This window comes from Corvus cornix, chromosome 1A, assembly GCF_000738735.6.
Source record: "Corvus cornix cornix isolate S_Up_H32 chromosome 1A, ASM73873v5, whole genome shotgun sequence".
Lineage (NCBI taxonomy): Eukaryota > Metazoa > Chordata > Aves > Passeriformes > Corvidae > Corvus > Corvus cornix.
In genome coordinates, this window is record NC_047057.1 from 43,786,721 (window position 1) to 43,811,039 (window position 24,319).

Here is a 24,319-nt window from a genome sequence, read left to right on the forward strand (position 1 = left end):
CAGAATATATCAATGACTGCACCGTATTTGAATGCAGTAATGGAAGAAAACAGCAAAAGCACTTTAGGGCATGGCTGCCCTAAAACATGTTGTGTATTCGTGCACTCATTTCAAATACACTATATAGTAGTGACCTTTATAAAGAAGTTTTCTTTCCTATTGTTCCTGCAGAGATTTCAGCACAAATGCATAAATACTGAATTCAAGAGTGAACTAAATCAGAACAGAAGTAGCAGACAATAACCATCCAAATTTACAACCTTCCTACAGAAAAAGGAACACCAAAGAGAACACAAGAACACAGTATATGACTGAATATAGTTAACTGACTTTCTGTAATGCTGTGCTTTAGAAAGCTGTTTCACAACAGAGTTGTTAGTTAAAACACATCCCAGGATCGGTCTTTTTCTGACCAACATTCCAGGATGTTATCGGAAAACAGTATGGATATTTCATACTGAGAGAATATAATGCAGAAAATGTGCAGAAGGTTGCAAAGGACACCACTGCAGCCTTTCCAACTAGAATCATAATTTATGCGCATGAAGATCCATTTCTTGTTCGCAATTCAGTAAGACCATCCCACATTTCTTTCCTAACAGGGAAATACCCTGGGTAAATATTCAGTCCTGACATTTTCTTGCTGATGTGTCTGTATGAATAACGAACCATTAAAAAAACAGGAATGCTTCTGTTTAATAACATCTTGAAATTGTCTTGATATGGCAGAAATTTTCTATAAGAATAAAATGCTTTCCAAAAAATTTACCTCAAATTTAGGTGTATCTACTAGAGAGCAGAAAAATAAAATGGATGGGTGAAAGATGGAAAGAAGCAGTCACAAAAGCTGTAGTAGGCACACTTCCTCAAATTTGTTTTATAAATATTCCAGTGTTTCTAATACCTTTGCTTAGTGGGAGGGAATAAAACAAAAAAAACACTAGTCCCAGCTTTATTAAATTTACCTACAATTTGGGCTACTAATCTTGTTTATTTCTGTGGGCACTCAAGTTAACAATGAAGCCTAGGTGCTACATTTAATGAAGATTTATCAGATACTGAAACAAATCCCAATAAGCAGAGATTCACAGCAATGCTTAGCTCCAAAGCAGTGCAGCTGTTTTCATAACACGTTTACTATACAGGCGCCACTATAGCGAAAAACTAAAGATGAAAGGAGCCACTCAGTATGAATATTCATCTGAGAGACGTAGATGCCAGTTTCAGGTACAGCTCTGAAAAAGAGGTAAAAACACCCAATAGATTTAGGTGACAGCTGTAGAGTATACTATTCTTCACATCCCTCTCCTGCAGTATTTGAAGATGCTCATATAGGGCTAATATGATTTTTGTTATTTTCACCCATACTGAGCTTTTACCTTATTTTAAAGATATTCACTTTGAAAACCAATATTAGTATATGTATCCTCAGCCAGCCTGTAAAAGCAGCCAAGGATGGTGTAAAAACCGCTTTAAAATTTCAGTCCTTGATGTGATCTTGAAGAGCAAAGCTGAGATGAAACATGGCCAAACACTTACGTCAAAACTTAAACATGCCTACTTTGGGGGAACAGGAGCAATTCATGCTTCTGTGAGAACGTTTTTAAGATGAAAGGTTTTTGTTATGCCCATGTGATTGTCATTTTATCTTCACATTAGAATTAAATATCCAAAACCACAAAAGACTATAGAGACAGTATTTTGAAATGAAATTTAAATTCTGCAGCACAATTGTGGGATCTCACAGTTAAGACCAAATTACAGTTGTGCAGCAACTTTACATGGCCGCATAACCACATAACATTCATAACACCAACTGTGATATTTGTTTTTCACATCTGATAAAGAGCTTGCCATACATAATTCTAGCCTGAAAACAACGGTAGATTCACATTTAGTACAATACCGTACCTGTGTATAGTTCCTGGAGATAAACATATCTGTTGGGGGGCAAAACAGAAAGGAAAACCCTAAGGAGTTTGGAACAATACCTGGCAGCATTTCTCTAAATTTTTACAGAGCAAAGGAAGGGATGGAAAGTTAAAACTTCAGTCATGAAATCTAGGGCACATGAAACCCCAGAATAAACTATGTCAGAAATTCTTCACATCCATGAATCCCAACAGGACAGAGTATACTAGGAGTCCTACAGAAACTGTAGGCATTCCCTCATGTAAGCTGGGGAATATTGCAAGGACCACACTTCATGAGAGACCACAGCTCTGCAGTGACAAGTTTTGCTGCCATTGCTGCATTGGTGGAGGACAACAGAAGAAGCAGAGGGCAAAATTAAAAGGTCTCAAACACACCTGACATCTTTAGTAAAGATTGTTACATTGCCAAGTAATCTACTAGTAATCTATTAACCAACCCCCCAGTGAGAGCGACACTTAGCAAGAGAGTTCTTCTGCAGGTATGGATTTAGTAACTCCTCAGCAGAGTAAATTCTATGTTAGACAGAAGTCTTTTTGGTGATACTGTATTTTTATCAGGATTTCTTGCAATTATCTCTGTCAGAGATTTCCCTCACTATCATGGTAAACATCAAACAGGTTTTAGCCAGGAGCAGCTTGAGACAGTTTGAGAAGTAAAGTTCCTCTAAAGATCCAAATCTGAGCTGCTGCATCCCTTTTTCTCTGTTTTGTATAGAAGTCGTAACTGGTAGAAGAGCAGAGTAACCACAACCTTTGGAGAAGTAAGAAGATTCAATTAAGAAAGATGCTTTTTCATTGTGATTAATTAATATTTTCCATTTTCATATGATAACCACAGCAAAGCTAGAACACACCTCTTTAGGTACGATTATTACCTCAGAGTTAGCCTGCTCTGCCTGCAAGTGCTTGCACTCATCTTTCAGCTTTTCAGATTCTCTTTCACGTTCCAGAGTCATTTTATCCATCAGTGTTTGAACTTGGACTAGCTCCTTTTTCAGGACAGCCACATCTTCCACACCAGGCCTTTGCAGCTGAAAAGTTGTGAGCAGTGAGCAATATCACAATGGCAGACATGCAATGTCATTTCTAAAAATCTACCAAGTCATCAATTTATAGACAAGGTGACATATACAGTATACAGCTAGGCTTAAAAAAAAAAAAAAAAAAAAAAAAAAAAAAGAGAAAGAAAACTCCCCCCAAAAAAACCCAAAGCCACGGAGAAGTGCTTATGATTCCCAAAGAAAACAGGACTTAAGGGCTAGCTTTTAGTTTTTGTCTGCTAAACTTAGAATTTGTTGATTGATTTTAACCAAATCTGACAAATGGAAAATTGTCTCAAAGACTAAGTTTCTGTAATTTTTATGTATGTAGATGGTTAGATATTAGTCTTGAAGAATTATTTCAGAGAATCACCACAGACAAAACAAAAGGGCAGCTGAAGGCAACATCTTGAAGATACTATCAGATATGGCTCACACCAAACCCAGAGGTAAAATCTGTTGGCAATTGCATCTCAAGCACCATTAACATCCCTCAACATGAAACACTATGGAGGAAGAGGAGAGGGATAGCAACTAGGGCACCAAAGAAAGCAGAGAGGAGGAATGTTGGCATCTCTAGAAGAGAAAAGGAACAGAAAAAAGATAAGAAGGAAAAGGGAAGACAAGAAAAGAATGGAGCAGGGAGGAATGGACAGGTCCAGTATCTGAGCAAGGCCAATAGGCCCTTGAGGGCAGTCAGCTACAGGGAAGAAGGGGGATAAACAAGTCCTACTTTCCTCCAGAGTCTAAGCAGTAGCTGAGTGGGAGAAACTAGGAAGTTCCTTGCACTACTGCTTTAGAAGGGGCCCAACTTGCTGAGTCGCTGGGATTGCTCCCTGGAGCCATGGCTGTATATAAAAGTCATCAGGAGCCAAAATCCTGGAATACACACACATTGGCATTATCAGCCAAGCACAAGAGGGACAAGATTAACATAGGCATGATGATGACAGCTGCCAGTTTTTCAGCCACCGCGTCACAAAACACCTCTCTGAGCACTTCTTAAAAATGCAGCTGTCCAAGGTCAGTCAGCACATACCACCTCATGGAAAAAGAGGGACCTAAAGATAGCTGTGGAAGTGAGCAGTGGCATGCTCCAAGTTCAGGTCTTACACCTATACATGTAAGATACTGCAGAAATGCTGAAGGGTAGAGCATCAAACAAGAAGATTATAACATAATGTAGGGTGAATTTTAGTATATAAGTCAGAAACAACATACAGTTTCTCACTGGAAAAACACTGAAAATGCAGATCAAAAACAACGGTACTCTGAATTTTTTCAGCCCACAAGCAGACATCTTCACGTTCAACAGAGGTTTGACTGCTTTAAAACTGTGTTTGCAAGCATTTAAGTAAACTCCCTTGACCTGAAAATAACAAAAACATTAATGTGATGTGAATACCAGCTCTGTCTTTAAGTCTTCTACTGTACTTCTCTCTTTCTGTAGTTCTTGTCTCAGGTTTGTCACTTTCTGCTCTGCACCTTCCCGAAGGCTGATTTCTTCATCATACTTTGATTTAAGATCTAATAAGAAAGAAGTTGAATAAATTATCCCTTTCACAAATTGCACAAGTAAAGAAGAGAATTAGATCTCATGCTAATACACTTACCCACAATTTCAGTGGCCAGTTGTGCTGCTTTTTGCTCAAATAAGTCTTTCATTTGCTTAATGTTAAAATTTTCTACTTGGATCTCTTCTAGTTGCCGTTCTAATGATTCTATTTCCATAAAAAGAACAGTATTATTTTCTAGAAGAACTAGGACAATACAGTTCTTCATGCCCATAACTAACCACGAGAGGTGAATATGCAATCCAAAATCCCTTAACATCCAACCATCTTAGCAAAGTGAACAACTGTACTGAAGTTAAGTATCTGCAAGCATGATGTCACTGTCACTAGCTGAGTACTCTGCAGGATTAAGAACATATTGGTTTTCATTGGTCACAAATAGCCCTTCAGATCACTGCAACATGCTGTTGAATTCCAAGCCCTGAACTGTAATTAAAAGCTTTAATCAATATCAGTCAGATAGTTGATGTACAAATAGGGAAAATTTTATTCTATGAGTGCCTCATGGAGAAAAACATAGAGCAAAAATTATGGGTCTGCAAAACAAAAAAAAATTCATTGTTTTCTTTGTTAGCAATGAGCACAGAAAAACACCAAATAAAACCATCACTGAAAAATGCTATAGTTTAGATAGTATAGTGCTATAGTATATATCTGACTGCTTGAATATATGAAATTATTTTAAAAGTGTTCAAAATGTCTCATGAGAACTGCTTTTAGATTCAGGAGAACTCCTGTTTTGCTTCTAAAAATTTGAAACCCTGAGCCCCTGGAACATTTCCCCAGACTATTGCTTACGGCAAAGAGCTCTTCATAGATCCTACAATGGAATTTTTTGCCAGTAATTGTAACATTCCAGCTTTCTAGCTCTTTAATTTACCAAAAGTGCTAATTTACTTAATAGCTAAACCAAAATAAATTCCAAAGCAGTGCAGAAATTAATATAATAAAATGTTAGCCACCTGTAGACGTAGCTGTTGTCAATCCATCAGACTTAGAATCCTTAAGAAAACAGAATAAATGCACCATTAGACAGTAGGAATAAAAACTACTACTTCCAAAGTTCATCCGTTTTTTGGAAAAGACAGGGAAATTTGACAGACTTCTGTGCTCAAATACTGCACAGCAGTATAAAAATAACTGAATTCAAACAGTTATATCTGGAAGACTGGAAAAGCCCAAGATGACTTTTCATTTCACATATACTATTAAGGTTCCACTTGTAAGACTTCAGTAGGAATCCCCTCCCCCTCCCTTCCTCAGTATAGAAATCTGTCCTAAAAACAGAGGTTACAGACATCAAGAAGTACATCCTGAGAGGGTGTTTTGTCAGAAAGCAATTTCTGAGGTTTGTAACTATCCAGCATCTAAGTAGCTCATAGTAATAAATACCCTTTAGGGCACAACACACCACAATTTGCCTTGCCTTATTTTTTGAGCTCATCTGGATACCTATGAAATCCCACTGCTGTTTTCCAAGTGTTCTTACAAGAAAGACTTCATAGCCTTTTCTCATAAAAGGTGAAATACCACATTCAATTTATTTATTTAATAAACTGAGTTCTGAATAAGCCCAACAAAAGGAAAAGTCTGAACTGAACTTGTAGTGAGTAGTATGGAAGAATCATTATCTATTCCAACTTTGTTCTTTACATTTATATATACAGTTATATTGTGCTGAGATAACTAGCTTTGTTTTCAAGAACATGTCAATATTTAAATTACAGAACTAACTAAATCAGGCCACGTGCCTTACAAAAAAGGTTATAATCTTCAATGTCAATGCTGACGATAAACCTGCTTCAAGTATTTTAAAGCAATTACTTGCTGCCGCTGCCCCTGCAATTTCTCTAGTTCTTTCTTCAGCTCTTCTGAATACCATCTCTCCTCCTGAGGGGGAAAATGACAAAAAAAAAGGACATGGGGAGAGAGAGACTATAAATTTGGTTGCTTAAGACAGTGGAACACTTCAATTTGAAACAAAGAACCAAGTGCAAGTAAAATACATTTCCAACCTTCAGCGAAGCTTGCAAGTCTTGGACTTCTTGTCGGAGCAGTGATACTTCATCTCTGAATAAATATATCCACAGAGTGGAGAAAATGAATACACAGTGGTTATAATTTGTCAATTACATACAGGTTGTAATGTGTGTTAAGTAACTGGACTGATAGCCATGTACTGCATAAATATAACTTACATAATTATAAATAGTTATTTTTAGATTTTTTTGAAACTTGGAACAAAGCAGATTAATATCACTTTGCACATCACTTGAAAAATGCTAAACATTACATGGATAAGTAAGAAATAGATATGAAAAAAGTCTCATGAAAACAGAATGTAAATCGAAATCACTGCATCAGCTCAACCACGAGTTCAGAATGACAAAGCTATGCATTGGAACATTTAACTGTTTTGCATGCCTTTCTACAAAAAGGACAGGTTTATTCTCCTTCACTTCCCATATCATGTAAAGGAACACTGCTAAGTGACAGCATGCTATCTTACTCCTGAAATATGCCGCTACATAATTTTCCATCCACATAGAAATTTGGTATGCCCCACAGACACATTCACTTAATGGTCTGAATATTTAAAGCCTTAGAATTTTAAATTCTCAAATTTCATGCTCAAGCCTCCAGCCACGCAAGAACACAAGATCCAAGGCTATAACTGTTAGTAATTGATTCACATAGCACCCTTCAAAATCACAGGTCTCCTTACAGAGTTGCACAACTATACACACAAGGATAATGTTGCATTACTGAGATACAGCCACTCCAAATCAAGAATACAAGGGTCATTAAAATAATGCAAAAATACTCTTTCTTATTGTTTGTACAGTGGCAACACTAAGGAGTACACAGAATATATACATGGGGGTACCAGTGCCAACAAATTCTCTCCGTTTTATACCATACAATTTTATTGCTGCTGGTGGGCACTATCCCCTCCTCCACAGATGTTCTTTTAAATTATCTCATGCTTAGGAGAAAAGAAATCACCAAAGCAAATTATTCCTTAGCTAAACTGGTGACGAATAGATTCAATCTACATTAGCATATTAACAGCAGGTCAGGGTCATCAAGTAGCAAGTGAAACATGCATTTGAACCAGTGGAGCAAGAACTCCATGGACCAATTTTAATGACAAAACAAACATGGGATATTGGAAGATTTACTTTTTCCAGAGGAAAATTTTTTATGTATACATCATTCTGCCTGTGTGAGACATTCACTGGAGGTTTGCAAATACAACTTCACTGAGGCAAGTGTAGCTGTATTCTAAAACCTGTACATTGGTTGTGGGTGGAGAAGAGGGAGCTGCTTTCTCACCAGTACGAGTAAGTAAATAAGCTAAGATTCAGATCTAAGATTATAAATAAAATCTCAAGCAGGTGAAAACAGCTGTATTGCAGTTGGGCTGAACATACAACAGACCTGCAATACAAACCATTTAAGATGCTCTGGTCTCCCCGCAGATTAAAGGGTTTGAGTTGTATAAAGCTAGTTTGTAGAAGAGGGGAAGGTGGAGGGGAGGAGAAAGGGAAGAGTTTGTAATGTAAGGAGCCTCCTACAATAGTTGCCTTGTATCCCCAAGAAAATTTTCCTTGACAGTTTTAAGATGAAACCTAAATTCAGTTTAACCAGTGGAAAATGAATGGGAGGAATTAGTGTAAGGGATCACTACAGGCACTGTAACTTTGCTTTTCTTCCCGTCATCCAAGTCCTCACCAAATCTCCTTTTCTGCTAGGGCTGACAATCGCTTCCTCCTCCCAGTACATCTGAGTCTACCATCTGGAAAATCCGTAGTGCCTTTTCATTATGCTCCACTCGGTTTCCCACTTCTAATGCCAGTGGCTCCACCCTAGTACTGAGTACTGACGGCCTTGCTGAATCACACTAGGGGGAGTTACACGATTTACTCTTGGAACTTATTCATCATAGTTTACTGGGGAGTGGGAGGAAGAGGAAACTGTGTAATTCACAGTACTTAACTTTTCCTATTAATTAAATATGGAATTTTACCTCCCAGTCTTGGTCCTAAGTACTGCAAATAAGCTTCACACATGGAGAGCAAATGAAGTGGCTCCCTGCTGCAGGCTGCAATATTTCTTTAATACAGAATTCCAGGGCTTGGAAAAACATATTTATGTTGAATGAGAGTTTTCTCAAGCACGCATGCAAATGAGTAGCATTAAAGAATGCCACACTAATAGGAAAATATAGCTCATGTGTTACAATGTGGCTCTCACCAGACTCCCTTCATTCCATCAAAACTCCCTGACCTTGTCCACTTTTTCAATTATGTAAAAGGAAACAAAACTACTTGTCCTTATACTGTCAAGAGCCAGGGAAAAAAATAACTATATTTCACCAGTCAACAACTGGTTGACATTGGAAACTTGCAGCCATAAAGTAAGTATTTTATAAACTATATAAACAATATAGTTATGACCAATAATTCCCCCATATGAATGCTATTATCCTACTAATGTATCACTTCAGTTCTAAGTTGAATTACTTCAAAAAGACTTAAATCAGGCCTAAAGAGAAGAAGTATTTATTACTGAATAAATGTGCACATCAGAAGCCCAGTATGACTTCACTAGTACCCTATCACTTTTATAAAGGCCCAATTTTGATTTCTTTTGAAGCAGCAGCTGAGAGAGAAGCCAGCTATTCACAAGGAAGGAGTCATCCAAGACCTCTGCTTATGCTGGCTCTTACTGGCTTGCCAGCTTTGCTCAGTACTGGGGAGATGCAGATCTGCATTGGCGTAACAACTGAAACATGTTCTCTTCCACACTCTTTTCTCACTGAAGAGCCACCCTCTCTTGAGTTAGTTACATAAATGTATGTATTTCTTTCAATGTAATTATTTGTCATTTTGGGTCACATTTCTGCTTGTGACAAAACATTTGAACTGCGTACTTCCCAGGATCAGCAGAAGCCACAGGGTCATGTGCTGTGTACCTCTGTGCTGCTCACTCTGACTCTCCTGAGTACAAATCGGAGGAGTCCAGGGGAGTGTGACAAAACAGCACCATGGATGGCTATTTACAACAGTGCAAAACAAGCACTGAGCAGAAGAAGAATTAGCAGGAAGCAAAAGGAAGCCTATGTAAATTTTACCCGCAAGAAAATCCTTCCCAAAGCAACACAGACTACTCAGTTAAACACTTCTAGAGAAAGTTTCACATTATCAGTTCCTGCCACATACTGCTGCTCTCAAAAATAAAACAACCTGATTTGCTTCCTAGGGATGCATTTAACAATACAGTTTTGACAAAAAAAATCAAATAAACTAATTGAGATTTCTGAAGATTAGCATGGAGTTTCTGAAAAACAGCAGAATTACTGGCACAGACAGAAACTTCTGCGATTTGCAAATAACTAGGTAATAAGGGAAGCTATTTAGGCAAATACTGATATTGCAATTACCCAGTAAGTACCCTAATTAACTAGGGACAATATTGGGTTTCTCCTATATCGTTAGGGTGGTCCTCCCCACTCTCTAATGATGATATTTCAGCTCTCTGTCAGAAATTAGGAGGAACCTGTATTTCTTTTGCCACAATTGTAAAAATCATTCTGGTCTGCAATATTGCATTGTCAGCTGAATCAGAAACAGGTGGCTTAGTATCATAAACACATGTATCTGATTTTCACTTACTGTCAGATCAGTATCACACAATGTAAGTTACAAGCTGCCTTTTCATTCTAGTTGCAAATGGGACGTGAACATTTAAATACTTGACTACGTAAGTTCAAATTAATAACACCTTCAGTGTAACTAGAAGCAGTTCAACACTGGCACAAAAGCACATGCACAAATGAGTAGTGTTTCACCTTTCTGGTGACAGATGACCTTCCCCTCCATGAGTTGAATCAATGCCAGAATTATGAACTGCTTCATAGTGCTTGAACAGCTCCTCCGCTGATCCATGAGACTTCATACAGAGAGGACAAATAAAGCCCTATTACAAAAAGGAAAAACACACAAAAAAATATGAGAGACGGGCTTTTTTCCACCTTATTTTTATACATAACTGTAAATTGCTTGCACATTTAAGAAGTAGTAAATGCAATTTTGAAGATTCATTGTAATTCTTGCATGCTCTGATAACAGTTTCTGCAATTAAAAAGTTAGAAAATGCCTACAAAAGTCATATTCCATTCAGTGAGTTTTTTTCCCCAACAGCATTACGTACTAGCAACAAAATTTTATTTAGCAAAATAAAAAGGACTGCTCTGCAATTTCTTCCCTGCCCCCCATCCAACAAAATAATTTTCCATACAACTTTTCATAAAACCACATTCTTATTCCAAATAGAAGGTAGCATCTAGAGTTTGGTCTTTAAAAGGGATATGAAGACTCTCTCTAAAGCACAGTTATTCATAACCAATTACCTCCATATTGAAACTACTGATTTTAATATAGGCCAGACAACTAAGAATCACTTTTTACCTTTCATAGAATTAATTGATAAATGCCATTCAGATAAATACCACATTAAGAAAATCAGATCTCCACAGCTGTAAGAATCATAAATCATCCATTTTCTTTCCAGCATATATACTATAGGCTTACCAGAGTGGAAATTGAGCAGATCTATGCCCTCGCTCTACCCATCAGCCCACAAATGAAAACAGTAAGTGTTATGCACATCTTTATGTATCTCTCAACATTTGTGGAGTGTCCAGGCTGCCACTTAGCAGAAGTACCATCCACCTCATTTTTCACAGTTTATTACATCTGGTGTTGACTGCTGGACTTTATACTGGTTCCTCACTCATGTGGTTATCGTGCCAAGCCAGAGCCCAATTTCCATCTACATTTAAGCCCATAATGTAACACAGTAGCAACACTGAGACATTTCAGAGTAAGAGCTAAAAACCTCGTCTCACATTAATGGCTCCCTATAAATCCAAGCAGTGCAAAAGGGGCCTCGTGTAAGTGGGGTGCCTGTCTTTAAATTTTTTAAGGCCCTCTGTTTCTTTAATTCATTTCAAATATGCATTTTTACATTTAGATGTTATCCTTAAGTTTTTTATGCCACTACAAATTGTAGTGTGCTCCAACACTAAACCAAGGCTCTCCAGTATCCAAGATGAGATTACTCCTCTAAATGGGATTATCACACTTCACCTAGAACAGGCTCCCACAAGATTTATGACAACACATGAAGAATTTTGACACTTTGCATTTGGATGCTAATGGACAAGCCACAACACTTTAAATATTAGCACAAAGTAAATATACCGAATGTGTATGTTGATAACCACAACAGCACTCATTTATTAACTTGGCATTCATAGTATTTTGTTTCATTAACAACAACCTAACATTTACATGGTTTTAACCCAAGAAAACTACCATGTCCAACTACTCAAATGCAGCCACAGCTTTGAACAGAGCCTTCATAACTTCTATAATTTATTTAGTGTTTCAGAAATTAATTACTAAATACAGTTGCTTGTCAAGTCCACCACATACCATATGGAAAACTAGTTTTGTTACAACTAGACCAAACAAAACAGTATACTCTTTCCTAAGCAGGAAACAGGCATTTAACCTTAACAACCATTTATTTATTCGCAGAGTTGATCAGCACAGTTTCACTCCAGATTAAACCAAGTTAACTCATATATAAGCATACATGCCAAAACAGCTACAGAAAATTTGTTCAGCTATTAGGTTCCCAGTAATGTTTATCTGATACAATTAGCATATGATGCCAGTGAGAGTCACTCTGAGTGCAAGAACCAGAGGGAGCTTCCTAGCACACAGCACATGGCAATGAACCATAGCGGTCACATAATACGGGATTGGGTTTTTTTCCTAGTAGGTCAATATGAAAGCAGTTTCATACAATCAGAGTGCAACAGCATCCTTTTGGGATGAAACTCTACTAAGCAGTTCTCAGTGTTATGCTTAGTTTCTCAGTGATGGGAAGGTCTGCTGTTTCATAGAGAAAACTATATGGTTCTCATAATTCCAGTAAGCGCATCTAGAAAGAATGAGTGTAGAAAATTGCTCTGGCCTCTCCTTCCTTTGGCCCTTTACTTCTTTTTATTTAAACAGCAAAGTCTGTTTCTTTGCTAGGTTTTTTGCTGTTGTTGTTATTTTTGTTTGGGTTTTTGTTTGGTTGGGGGTTTTTTGGGTTTTCTGTTTGTTTTTTGTTTGTTTGTGGTTTTATTTTGCTTGGGGTTTATTCTGTGGAAAGAGGAGCCCTGGAGAAGAGGAAAGAATAGCTTACATGTGCAGTTAGCCCAGGGGGACAGCAATCATTCATCTCAATTATTGGGCAAAGCCAGCCAAGATTTCCCAGGCAGGCAGATTTGAAGGCAAAGTCCACAAGGACAAGGGGCCAGAGGCAGAGCAGAGCTGCTAAGCCAAGGGAACGTGCTGTAGTTGTGAGCCTGCAGGGTGGATGGGAGCTCTGGGAGGAAGCTGTTATCAGCAGAGGGGGACAAAACCTCCTCTTCTTCTTGTTAGAAACTGCCTTCTTCTCACACAGGCAGCGACACAGAGTGCATCACCCACCAGTCCCAGGCTCTCCACCAGCACTGCCACGATCATGGCTGGCCTCAGTTTTGGGGGACCTGGCACTGTTGGAGTCAGGTCTCACATGCACCCTTAATTTAATGCAGCTTTTTCTAGAGGTCTGACACACAGGCTCTAACAGAGTGAGGTGTCACCCTTCTGCAACAAGGTGCCCCTGCCATGGGAAATGTCATCTTTCCTGTACAGAGGTGGGCAGGAGCACCAGCTCCTACAGATGCAGGCACTAACACTCATACATCAGAGCCCTAAACTGCATGAACCCAGGCACCAGCTGCATCTCACAGGCTGATAATACCCAGTGTTGACTCTGATGTCAGCAGCACTAATTCAGTTCTCTTTAGAGTAGGAAAACCAGAATCATCAGGATCTTCTTGGTACCAGGCAGTAAAAGGCAGAAGTATATAGGCTTCCCGGACCTGTAACTATCAGCCCCAGTGGCTATCTTGTTTGGAAAACTGGGTTGGTGGATAACTAATTTTATCTCTTAAAAAAAATTAAAATTAAATACAAACAAATAAAAAATCTCTCTCAGTATCACCTTGAGATTAACTTTGCAAATATGTTCAAAAGTGTATTTTACTATTCAAAAGACAAACATGTAAAAAGAGGGGAAGAAACCTGATGGTCTGAGATGCTTAAATTTAGTGAACATTTTTGTCAATTTCAAGGAATTTATATCAGGTCCAACATATTTGTACATCAGGACCACGTCTGTCTTGGGTAAAGAGGAGACTGTGTAGCTACACACAAGAGATGCAATACTGGTCATCACAGCTTGGGGCAGGAGCTGAGGCATCCTTCCCAGTAAGCCTGCACCTGGGTACCTTAACTAACGTTAAGGTAGCTAACTAGATGCCTTTACAGAAGAAGCAAGTATGAGAGTACCTTGACTTTTGCTCAGTTTCCTTTAAACACGCACTTAGGGATTACTGTGCATAAAGCACAGCACGGAAAAGCAAAAGGTATCTCACATTCTTCATTTAATAAAAGCAAAGACATCACTTACAGTTCCTTCAGTGCTGCACCACAACTCATGATTCCCTAGCTGATATTTCTAGTTGGGTTTTATCTTTCACTTTACACAGGAAGAAAAGAGCCTAAAAGAAGTTAAATGATGATTACTTGGCTTTGTTTTTATAAAGAGAGAATCTTCTCACCAGGAAATGACAATTTATTGAATTCAAAGATTTTTGCAGATGCCTCTCAGTTCAAAGAAAACAAAAATAAAACCACAACAACTACATGCACTAGTTTTTGTCAGGAAAGCGTTCTTGAGATCACCACAGAATTTCTGAAGCAATACTCAGAAAGAACAGTTAAGAAAAAAGAAAAGGCATTCAAACAAAACCCCAATATATGTGCACAAAAAACCAGCTAGGAGACAGCACAGAACTTAAAACACAAAATAGCCCCTGGCCCAGTGGTCCAGGCATTCCAATGAGAATGAGTGAGATGCTAAACTTCAAATCCCAATTTTCTGTTCCCAAGGGAAATGTTCCTCTTTGAGGTAGATGCCCAGGAGCCATGCCAAGCATCAAGCACCACCAGGGCAACATGCTGTTTGCAGTGCAACAGGCCTTCCTCAGTGCAAAGAATCCAAAACACATGGGTTTCACTCACAGCAGAACAGAAACTGCTACATAGAATTTTTGTGGGAAAACATCTTGCCTCAGCTTGAGTTGTAATGCCAAATTTCACCAAAGATCTCAGACTCTGTGAAAGCACCAGAAGCTTTTTTACTTGCCTTTCTCAAGATAGACTTACAAATAAGCCAAAAGAACAAAAAAAAATTTTTTCTCTCTAATAGTTGAGATTTACTTTCAGGCTTGATAAAGTTAAGCTTCTCAGTGCTCTATCTCCTTAAAGCCATTCAAGGTAAATTATTTCTTTCTGGGAACATTAATATTTGTATGAATCATTAAGACAGCATTCTTTAGGAAGTATGTCAGGATACTAAAAGCAACACTGGAAGGAAACTCTTGCTACAAAAACTAGCGTGGGGTTTGAGGGTTTTTTGTACCAAAATAATTTACAGAACTATTAACTATTGTAAGAACTTTCGCCTACAACATTCAAACACAGTGCCCAGCAGAAGCAGGGCACAGACCCACAGGCAGACATGAGCACAACCAGACCAACTGCAGGCTACCACAGAATCCTCCTAATCCTCACACTGTTTTAAAGTGGATGCAGAAATAGTTTATGTAACAGAAAAATGAGTGTGTAGGAATGAATGGTTCTGGGTTTCTGTCTTCTCCTTATATTACTCTGTAGGACTAGGGGTGATGGAGTTGACTGTGTAAAGAAGTATTTTGAAAATTTCAGCCTTTTCAGAATATTGTCTTATTTTTAATGATTTTTCTTTTCATCAGCTGAAGGCTCCCAACTGAGGTTTAAAAAAACCCCAACATTTACATGTAGATGTCTACTCCCCAATCACTACCAATGCAGAGCTATTCAACACAGTTAATGGAGCAAGAAACTAGTCATCCAACTTAACAAATGTGTATACCTTAGGTAAGGTCAGCATAACAGCTCCCAGGACTCCATCACCAGTAACTGGAGCCTGAGACATCTATATATAGATGCATTCAATCTCTCTTCATCTGCCAACTGCTCTCCTTTTGCCCTGAGCTTTAATGAAATGGTCTTTTAGAGCCAATATGAAATCTTGTCTTAATTAGTTAATGAGTGAGAGCACAGTTTACTTTACTCAAAGTTCCTTTTTCATAAATTAAAACTGGAGTTATCTGGCAGAAAGATGACACCTCTTGAAGGACAGTCCCATGGGCAAAACAGTTTTTACAGGATGGAATTCAGATGTGCTCAGGTCCTTAGAATCCAAGAAATAAGGCACCTTATTTAAGTTTTAAAGCCACAGCCATAGCAGCTCAGCTTCCTTAGCACCTTCTAGCAATATCTGATGATAGTGTAGTCAATCCCACTTTAAAACTGCATAGAATTGAATAAGTGGTCCTATTCAGGATGCTATGATTGCTGCTGATCTACAGCTGTGTGTGGTAGAGAGCCATACAGCACAAACAGCTTCAAATAGCACATTTACTAATACAAACAAAGCTTCTGCAACATCTTGTATTTTTATTCTAGCACTTATGTCATGAGTCAAGCTTAGAGAACCATGGAACTTCACTGCTTTACTGTTTTCCATGCTTGGAAAATATTTAAGAACTAAGACACAAAAAAAAAAAAAAAAAAAAACCTCCACCAATCCCAACCCCAAAAAACAAACCCCACAGAATCATTTCAGGATAACTGACACTTTTACCATATGGAAAACATTCATGACTATTCTACCATATACATGCTATAGGACAGCTTAGCCCAAACCAAAAACCAGGATGCACTTTAACACGCTTGGCATTCACATGACTAGGCTTTAAGTTTAAATAGATTTGAGTATCTAAGTTTCACCACTGACCTTCCAGAAATACCAGGTCAGCACCCCCAGCTACAGCCTGTTTCCAGTGAGCTGCATGAACAAAAAGCCAATTGCAGTGATTCAAGCCCAGGGCTGTAACACTTCCTGGCCATGACCTATGTTTGCCCTTCTCTCAGAATCCACACTTACATTAGCAATTCTCACACAATTGTATTGGTACGATAAGCTGTATGATGTGAATGAAGTCCAGCATGTTTAAAAAACCGAAAGTAAGCTCACCATTCATGTTTCTTCCACTGCAGGTGAACCTCCACAATTTTCCTCAATACAAGATACACATCTTCACCAGCACTTAAACAGTAAGTTCAAGCTAAAACTCAGATATTCTCCAGTTACACAGTGATTTAAAGTCTGAAAATTTTACATGATGGAAGATCAGAAACTGTATATATTTAGGGCCAGCAGAGAGAAACATGAGTGATATTTCAGAGCTGAAAGATGTATCAAGCAGCTTCTAGATTGTATTTTCCAAATATATATCAAAGCAATTAACTGAATCCTCAGGAAGTTCTCAGAAGCAGATTAAACGGTCTGCCTAGACAGCAAGGGCAAGACTACACATCATAATTTATTTAGAAGGCTTACATATTGATTTAAAAAAATCATGACATATTTTAAGTTAAAGAATAAGTAAATTAGGTCACTCTTTTTACATATTGCTAAAAGAAAAATAGAGTTGACATTTTCCATGTCTTTCACCAGATAAAGCCCTTTCCTCTGTGTTTATGTACACAGTAAGATGACAGTGGCTTTCTCAGATAACATCTCTATTTAATCATTAGAAAAGTAGGTAAAAAGGTCATGTTGAGTATAATTAAGATCTGCAGCCCATTTCAATTTTACAAGTATGTATTTAAATTTCTGGACAAAGAGAGCAAAGGTGTATTTATATAGTATTTTCTACCAGACTGCAGAATTGATGTCTTCCTGGAAAAGAAGTTGGATTCTTCCAACATAATTTCTAATTCAGTTCTCTTATGTTTTTATTGCTATTGATGAGTAAGGCTACAATTGTGTCACAACCTACAAGACTACAATTTTGTCATGAACTAGAAATTCCAATCTGGTGGGATCTCTATTTCTTAAAGAAAAGTCATATTCCATGGCCAAGTCAAATCAAATCAGTATCTCTAATTCTTCATTCTCTTCATACTGTTCGGATGTTGCACGAAGTTAATGTACTAATCTAACTCCATCAATAATTTTTGTTCCTGTGCAAAGCAGGCAAGTACTGTTGAGGTGAAAACAGGTGAAAACCTAATTTGAGAAGCAACTGAAGGAGAATAAAATATCAGCATTAAAGCATTGACCTGATGTTCTGTGCAGTAACAGTCTACAATATTCCAAGGGCATGCATAAAAACAGAAGATTCAATCAACTGCATCTACAGTAAGAGACAAGTAGGAAAAAAATACCATAAAGAATGAGGTCTTTTTAAAGACTGACATAAAAACCCCACGTTTTTGCACAACTACTATGCCAATTTACACTCTGTGTGATTCTGCTATGAAAAGCCTATTCAGAAAATATCATGGTCATATCTTGCTTGTATTAGCCAAGAAACACATTCTCACTAAATATCTGGAAAGTTATGAAGACTGCCCAAAAGAACTGTTTAAAAATTGTCTTAGATTTAGCCCAATGGTAGATAAGACAACACATATTAACAGCCACTGTACTCTAAATTCTGCAGGGGTACCATACAGTGGTTGTTTTGGATGCCTCAGATAAAAACAGGACAGGAAGTCTCAAACTATGCCTCTGTATTGACTCACTGTTGACATGCTCTGAACGTCCAAAAGAGATTGTCAGGAAATGCTGGACACAGTTTAGAAATGTACCGTTCCTTTCAAAAAAAGAAAACAAAACAGAAGTCGTCACACAGCTTTTGTTAGTGACACCACTGTATACACAGAAGTTGGGAAACAATGTTTGGGAACTTGGCGATGCGTGCGACTTTCATACAGCATTTGTTTGGTTAAGTTGGACATGGACAGATATTTGCCAACATTTTAGTGGTTATTCCTGCAGCTGAATAAGCCATTGTATTTTAAACACATTTTTTAAAGGCTTCATCACAGCTTGGGGGCAGGTGAAAGTATTACACTGATGTTTTCAGCAGCCATCACATGTTTCAATCCCTAGTTTGAAAAAGAGGGCTGCACAGAGAGCTGTTTAAGAAGATGGCCATAAATCAGGTTGTAGGCAAGTGGCAAAAATCCTTTCCCACAACAGGACACTGCAGGTGTGAGTGCCTGGGACTGAAAAACCAGACCAACACTCACTGCACGGAGGACGGAGAAAAACGAAGGGCATGGAGAACAGAGGGGCAAATGACCAGACTTGCTAAAATTTTCATCAGCTGATAGGTGTACCAGTGGAAGAAGGGTTAGCAAAGAAACTATATGTAAAATCTAAGGCAAGTACTAAAGCTTTTGTTAACCAAGTAACAATTTTTCAGGTCTCACAAAGTGTAACCAAACACCGGCCTTGCAATACATCCTATCTCCTTGTTTAAGGAGAATTCACTAGCAAAAAACCTGAATTTACAAGCTTCTTCAGCACTGTTTCCAACAAAAGGCTTTTCCCAGTACTATGGACAAGCAGTAACGCTAAACACCAGTTTAAGTAAGCCAAACTGAGCAATGCTCCATGTCTGCTACATAAGAGGACATTGACAACATTGTATCATTGTTATAAAGTTGTCCCAGAAACAGAAAGATTGAAGGAGGCGTGACAACCTGGCTGTGGTGCTGCTTCAAAGTGTTCACTACAAATGCAAACTATTATTTTCCATCAGCAAACAATCAGTTTCTCAGTAGTCAAGGATTTTAAACTTTTCATACTAGTAACTGACAATAGCTATCAACAGAATTCCCCACTTTTTCAATGCTTCTAGGCATTCTGATATAATAAAAGATCAAATTGAAAAAAAACCCATGCATGTATTTGCTTTCTTTGCTTGTCACCTCTTACAGATACTTACTGAACCACAGTACAAAGAAATACAGCTTTAGCAACAGGAAACAGCAACAGCTAGAATTTGTATTTCAAGTGCTACACTCAATACACAGTTTATCAAGTTAAAAAGTTGCAATCAGCTCTTGACAAGTGAAAAGTACTGACCAAGGAACTGACACTGGAAAAACAAAAATTCAAAGTGGGCAAGAACCTTGCAGACAACTCCATAAAATATGCTAAGCACAACCAACTTAAATAAAACAGTAACTTCTTCAGGTTATCAAAACACCTCTGATTGCTCTCATCCCAAAATCTACTGACACCATCACATCAGGAATGCCACAGCTTATTCAAGTACAGCACTTGCTTTGTGACCAGATAATAAAGAAAATAAAAAGCTGACTTGATGACAACAGAGCACTACTGACAGCCTCTGCTTCAACAAGAGGCAGTGAGGAGTCCATCAAAAGCCATACTCAAGTTGTCCTGCCTCTGAGGAGGTCCCACACCACTCCAAGAGAGCAGCACAGGTCAGTCTTACCACAGATCCTCCTTATTTTAACAGTCACGCTTCAAATGGCATCTCAAGTTATCTCTAGAATAATCAATTTATTGATTGCTTCCATTGTCTGAGAGTAACATCCAACAATTTAGTTTTCCCTCAAAAATACAGTGCAAATACATGCCAAGTATAAGAAAGGAAAAAAGCACTACCTAGCAAATGCATATAACAACAAACACAATAAAATCACATCACACGCACATCCTAGAAAAAACACTTCGATTTCAAAACTCAACAAAAGTAACACTGGCAGAAACAATGCAAAACTTCACCTCTATAAAAACCCATTTAGTGCACAGCAAGCTGCCTACCCCCAGAAGTCAAATCTACTCTCTCAAGGTTTGCAGCAAAAAGAATCAGATAGCCTTGTACAGCTGGAAGCTGTTAACTTACAGAATCTAAATTCTAGTTCTGGAGCATAAAAAAACCACATTTTGCTTTAATTGTGCAGTTTTACACTGCACAACTGGAAGAATTTAGTAATTCACTACAATTTACATCTATTAACTGAAACAGCCTTTGCATTTTCTTGGGGGCATAAAAAAATCCAGTAAGATTTTATATTAAAAATTTGTTTTTCTAATTATTTTTATCATGTTGCTGCAATACATAAGCTCTTAAATATGTTCAAAGAAAGAAGCTTCAGACTTTTTTATATTCCCACCCTCAGTCCTCTTTTACCCAATGTACCTACCTTGCATTAGAAATATGCATTAAAAAACAGCTAACTAATAACGGCTCGAAACAGTTCTTTCCAGAAAGGATGTGCCTGATCCAACACCATGTTTATCATGATACTGAGTCTGATGTGAAGCAAACCAAACAAGAAAATAGCCTTATTTATAAGAAAATCAAGCAAAAGCTGCTAAAAAAAAAAGTGTACATATCAGTGACTGCAAGTCTTCCAATACTGCAAATGTCTCATGTGCCAGACAACTGCAAATCAGAAAACTAGATATTAATTAATTCTTCTGCTGAATGTATACTTTGGAATCATGCATATGAGATCAAATTGCATTTAAGCAAGGAATCAAAAGAAACAATTTAAAAAGCTGACACCCAAGCCACAAGAAAATACGTAGTTCATTTAAAGCAGCCCATTACCAAAACTATGTAAACAAAAGAAACAAGACCCACACTAATAGCTGGGAGGTCACGAAGCTCCTGTCTTCCTTCTGTCCCAGCGTGCTCACTCTGGTAATGTTCAGACAGATCAGTGGGAGTTACAGACACTTTCATACATAGTGGACAGATGAAGCCCTGTGAAATGTATATATCTTTTTTAAGAAACTAATAAAGACAAAAAAAAATGCAGATCTGGAATCAAAAGTTTGAATTCTTATGCTGAAAGCTCTCTACAGTCACCAAAAGCAAAGTCTGTTTTCCTTTTGGAGAGAGGACTTTTGCAAACCATACCAATACCATAGAGAAAGCAAGAAGGAACAGTGACCAAGGGCATGAAAATAAATAAATCTAAAATATGCCTTAAAAACTAGGACCATGCTGCATACTATTGTGTGTTTTCCAGACACTCTTGGTACCCCCTTCATGTGACAGAGGAACAAGCTGCATGACAAATTGTGAATGGAGCATTACAAGGCATCACGTCACATCCATTGTGAGGTTTCCCATAAGGGTGTTCAGATGTTTCAGAGAAAGAGGGAAGAGTGGTGCAGTGAGATTGCAGAAATGCCTCTATAAATTAATAAGCAAGTTTGCAACAGCAGCAGGAGAAGCTGAGGCAAACCTGTCTAGTTAATGCAGTTACATTACACTAAGGAAAGCATCATCTCACTGGTAGACTCACTGCAAGCATGGAATATTTAGCAACCCTGTACTACAGACAGAGTTGCACTGGGACCTAAGCTACAAAGGTAAGATAGACCCAAATGTTTCCTCCTTGGGCAGATTGAACAGTGAATAAAAGACTTCATTATGGGTCTATGTGTGACCTGAAGTGCCAACATGGTCACAGACAGGACTTAAGCAAATTTTTACCTCTTCTTGAGCAGTTTGAATTCAGACTTCCCCACTCCTTCTGTTTCATACTACAGCTCTAAAAAATCAGGATTTATTTCAACCAGGTTTGAGGAGAAAGGAAACGTACAAATCTGCACAGATTTAATAATTATTATCCATTTGACTCTTGCAACAACACAAATCAGAAAATCTAGCCAAGAAACTGGAGTGAAAACAAGTTATTGGATTTCTGACTGTATAATAATGGAGAACCAGGTAGGAATATCATGATAAAACAAAGAACAAAAATTCTGCAGAGACCAACTATGGTGCTCCTGAAGAGAAGCTCCAGGAAAGACAAGACCTCAGGCAAGCTGTGAGGCAAAAGGAAGGCTAACAGATTCCAGTAGCATTACATGTGAATCTAAAAACCCATCACCAGGTTTGGAACTCAGTTTCAAACAGACTTTGAAATTCTACGCTAAGGGTAATACCCAATGCAAGAAATGATGGAGTTATGGACAACTAAAAGATACTTTCTTTATGTAACACATGCATATCAAACAAGAGTGACAAAGCAGCCTTTGGTCTGACCCAGTTTTGACTCAATAGAAAGAACAGCTAATAGGGCAATAGTACAGGCACACCACCACTCTGAAAGCTCATCCCATGTCAAGAAAATACCGCTCCACTAGTACTGAGGTACCTTATGGCACCCACCAGCTGTGCGATGTTGCACTCATGTTAACAGAATTGTACAATTTTAGCCAAATCTTAGAAAGAAGCAATTGTCTCATTGCTCATTTTTACGCCTTAATCAACTACAAAAGTAATAAGATTTTAGTCTGCAATTTAAGAATATTTATTTGCTTCAGGGGCGATTAAATATGCACGCAAAACAGATTTGGACTCAAAAATATATGATATGTAGAACATGCAGCAAAATATTAAGGAATGTCTGATTACATTGGCTGCAATAAGGATTCAAGAAAGAAGAAACAAGCAGATGCACAGACAGGATTTTAAACAGCACGGTGAAAGTTTGTCTTATCTTTCATCATATCATGCACAGGAGTATTTGAATCCTCACACACTTTATTCAGTGTAAGAAAGGGCACTTTGCTCCCTTTAATGCTGTAATAGGGGTAATTAACCTTGCACTGTATTTGTATGTTAAGCTCAAAACATTTTCAAGATAGGTAAGAAGGCTACATCAGCACAAACAAGCTTCAACAGCCAGTGAAGTCAGTTCGCATTTTTCAGCGTTAATGTCTGACAACACTGTAAATACAAAGACATTGTAATACGGGATTGCAGCAACAACTTATTCTGCTGATTAAGTATGGCATACAGACCATGAAAAACTGAGAGGATTTATACTCCAACACCAAGCAAAACCCAATATGTTTGATATTTCACAAGAAGGAAGAGGTTTCCAGTATACATTATAGCTTAGCAGAAGCAAGATGAAAATGGAGTACAAGCATGATAAAATGTCAAGACTTGTTTTTTGCAGCTCTCATGAAAGATTTATTAACAAGGAGTCTTAAGCTTACATCTAATTGCTTTTAATTTTAATAATTCATGTCTAGAACTACAGGAAGGATTGCTTGTGACCACTTGGAGAGATAAGCCTAATTAATAGTTACATATAAACATGGCCTAGTCTTTCTTTTTTTATTTAAATAACAAACAACATTTAGAAGACAACATTTACAAGTATTTATTTAGTACAGTATTTATTTAGGAAGATCATCAAAAGTTACTCCCAACAGTTTCATGGAGCAGAGAAACAGCACCCAAGGTTTAAGACACGAGTCCCGTGTACGGTGCACAGTACCTCTGAGGAGCCTTCATTGTTTACGTCCACGGCATTTCCAGGTGTGGCAGATGAATCCGAATCTGAACTCTGAGACCCACCTCTACCTGGAGTCTGAAATAGATGGGGAAGAGAAAAATGAGAGCCTACATTTTAATATTTAATAAATATTTAATAAAGCACAGTACATATCCTATGCAAAGGCCTCTCTTCTACTTCTTGGAATACAAAGGTATTTTCCCTCCACAAGAGTAATGAAGTGAACAAGCTGACAAGCAATTATGTAATTTTCAGCACAACACTTCAACAAAAGCTTCTATCCAACACTCTCCATAAAAAACCAAGCAGATACCAGAAGCAAAAGCCAGGATTTTAAAACACCTCCTCTCATGAATGCTCAACACAACACAAAAACTTTGGCTAAACTCCTGGCCCTT

The 24,319-nt window shown here is 37.9% G+C and overlaps 1 protein-coding gene across 2 annotated transcripts in view; it reads right to left on the reverse strand.

The window, feature by feature from the left end:
* Positions 1–24,319, reverse strand: part of EEA1 (early endosome antigen 1) — a 69,181-nt gene that overhangs the window by 37,121 nt on the left and 7,741 nt on the right. The window contains exons 2-10 of one of the 2 annotated variants that reach the window (XM_039570155.1): positions 23,904–23,996; positions 21,242–21,364; positions 10,403–10,530; positions 6,564–6,618; positions 6,373–6,438; positions 5,511–5,550; positions 4,588–4,695; positions 4,380–4,501; positions 2,810–2,965 (exon numbers count right to left, since the gene is read on the reverse strand). In XM_039570155.1, coding sequence (XP_039426089.1) covers positions 2,810–2,965; positions 4,380–4,501; positions 4,588–4,695; positions 5,511–5,550; positions 6,373–6,438; positions 6,564–6,618; positions 10,403–10,530; positions 21,242–21,364; positions 23,904–23,996 — 891 coding nt within the window. The remainder of the gene's footprint in view (positions 1–2,809; positions 2,966–4,379; positions 4,502–4,587; positions 4,696–5,510; positions 5,551–6,372; positions 6,439–6,563; positions 6,619–10,402; positions 10,531–21,241; positions 21,365–23,903; positions 23,997–24,319) is intronic. The other variant, XM_039570157.1, reaches the window with a different exon arrangement.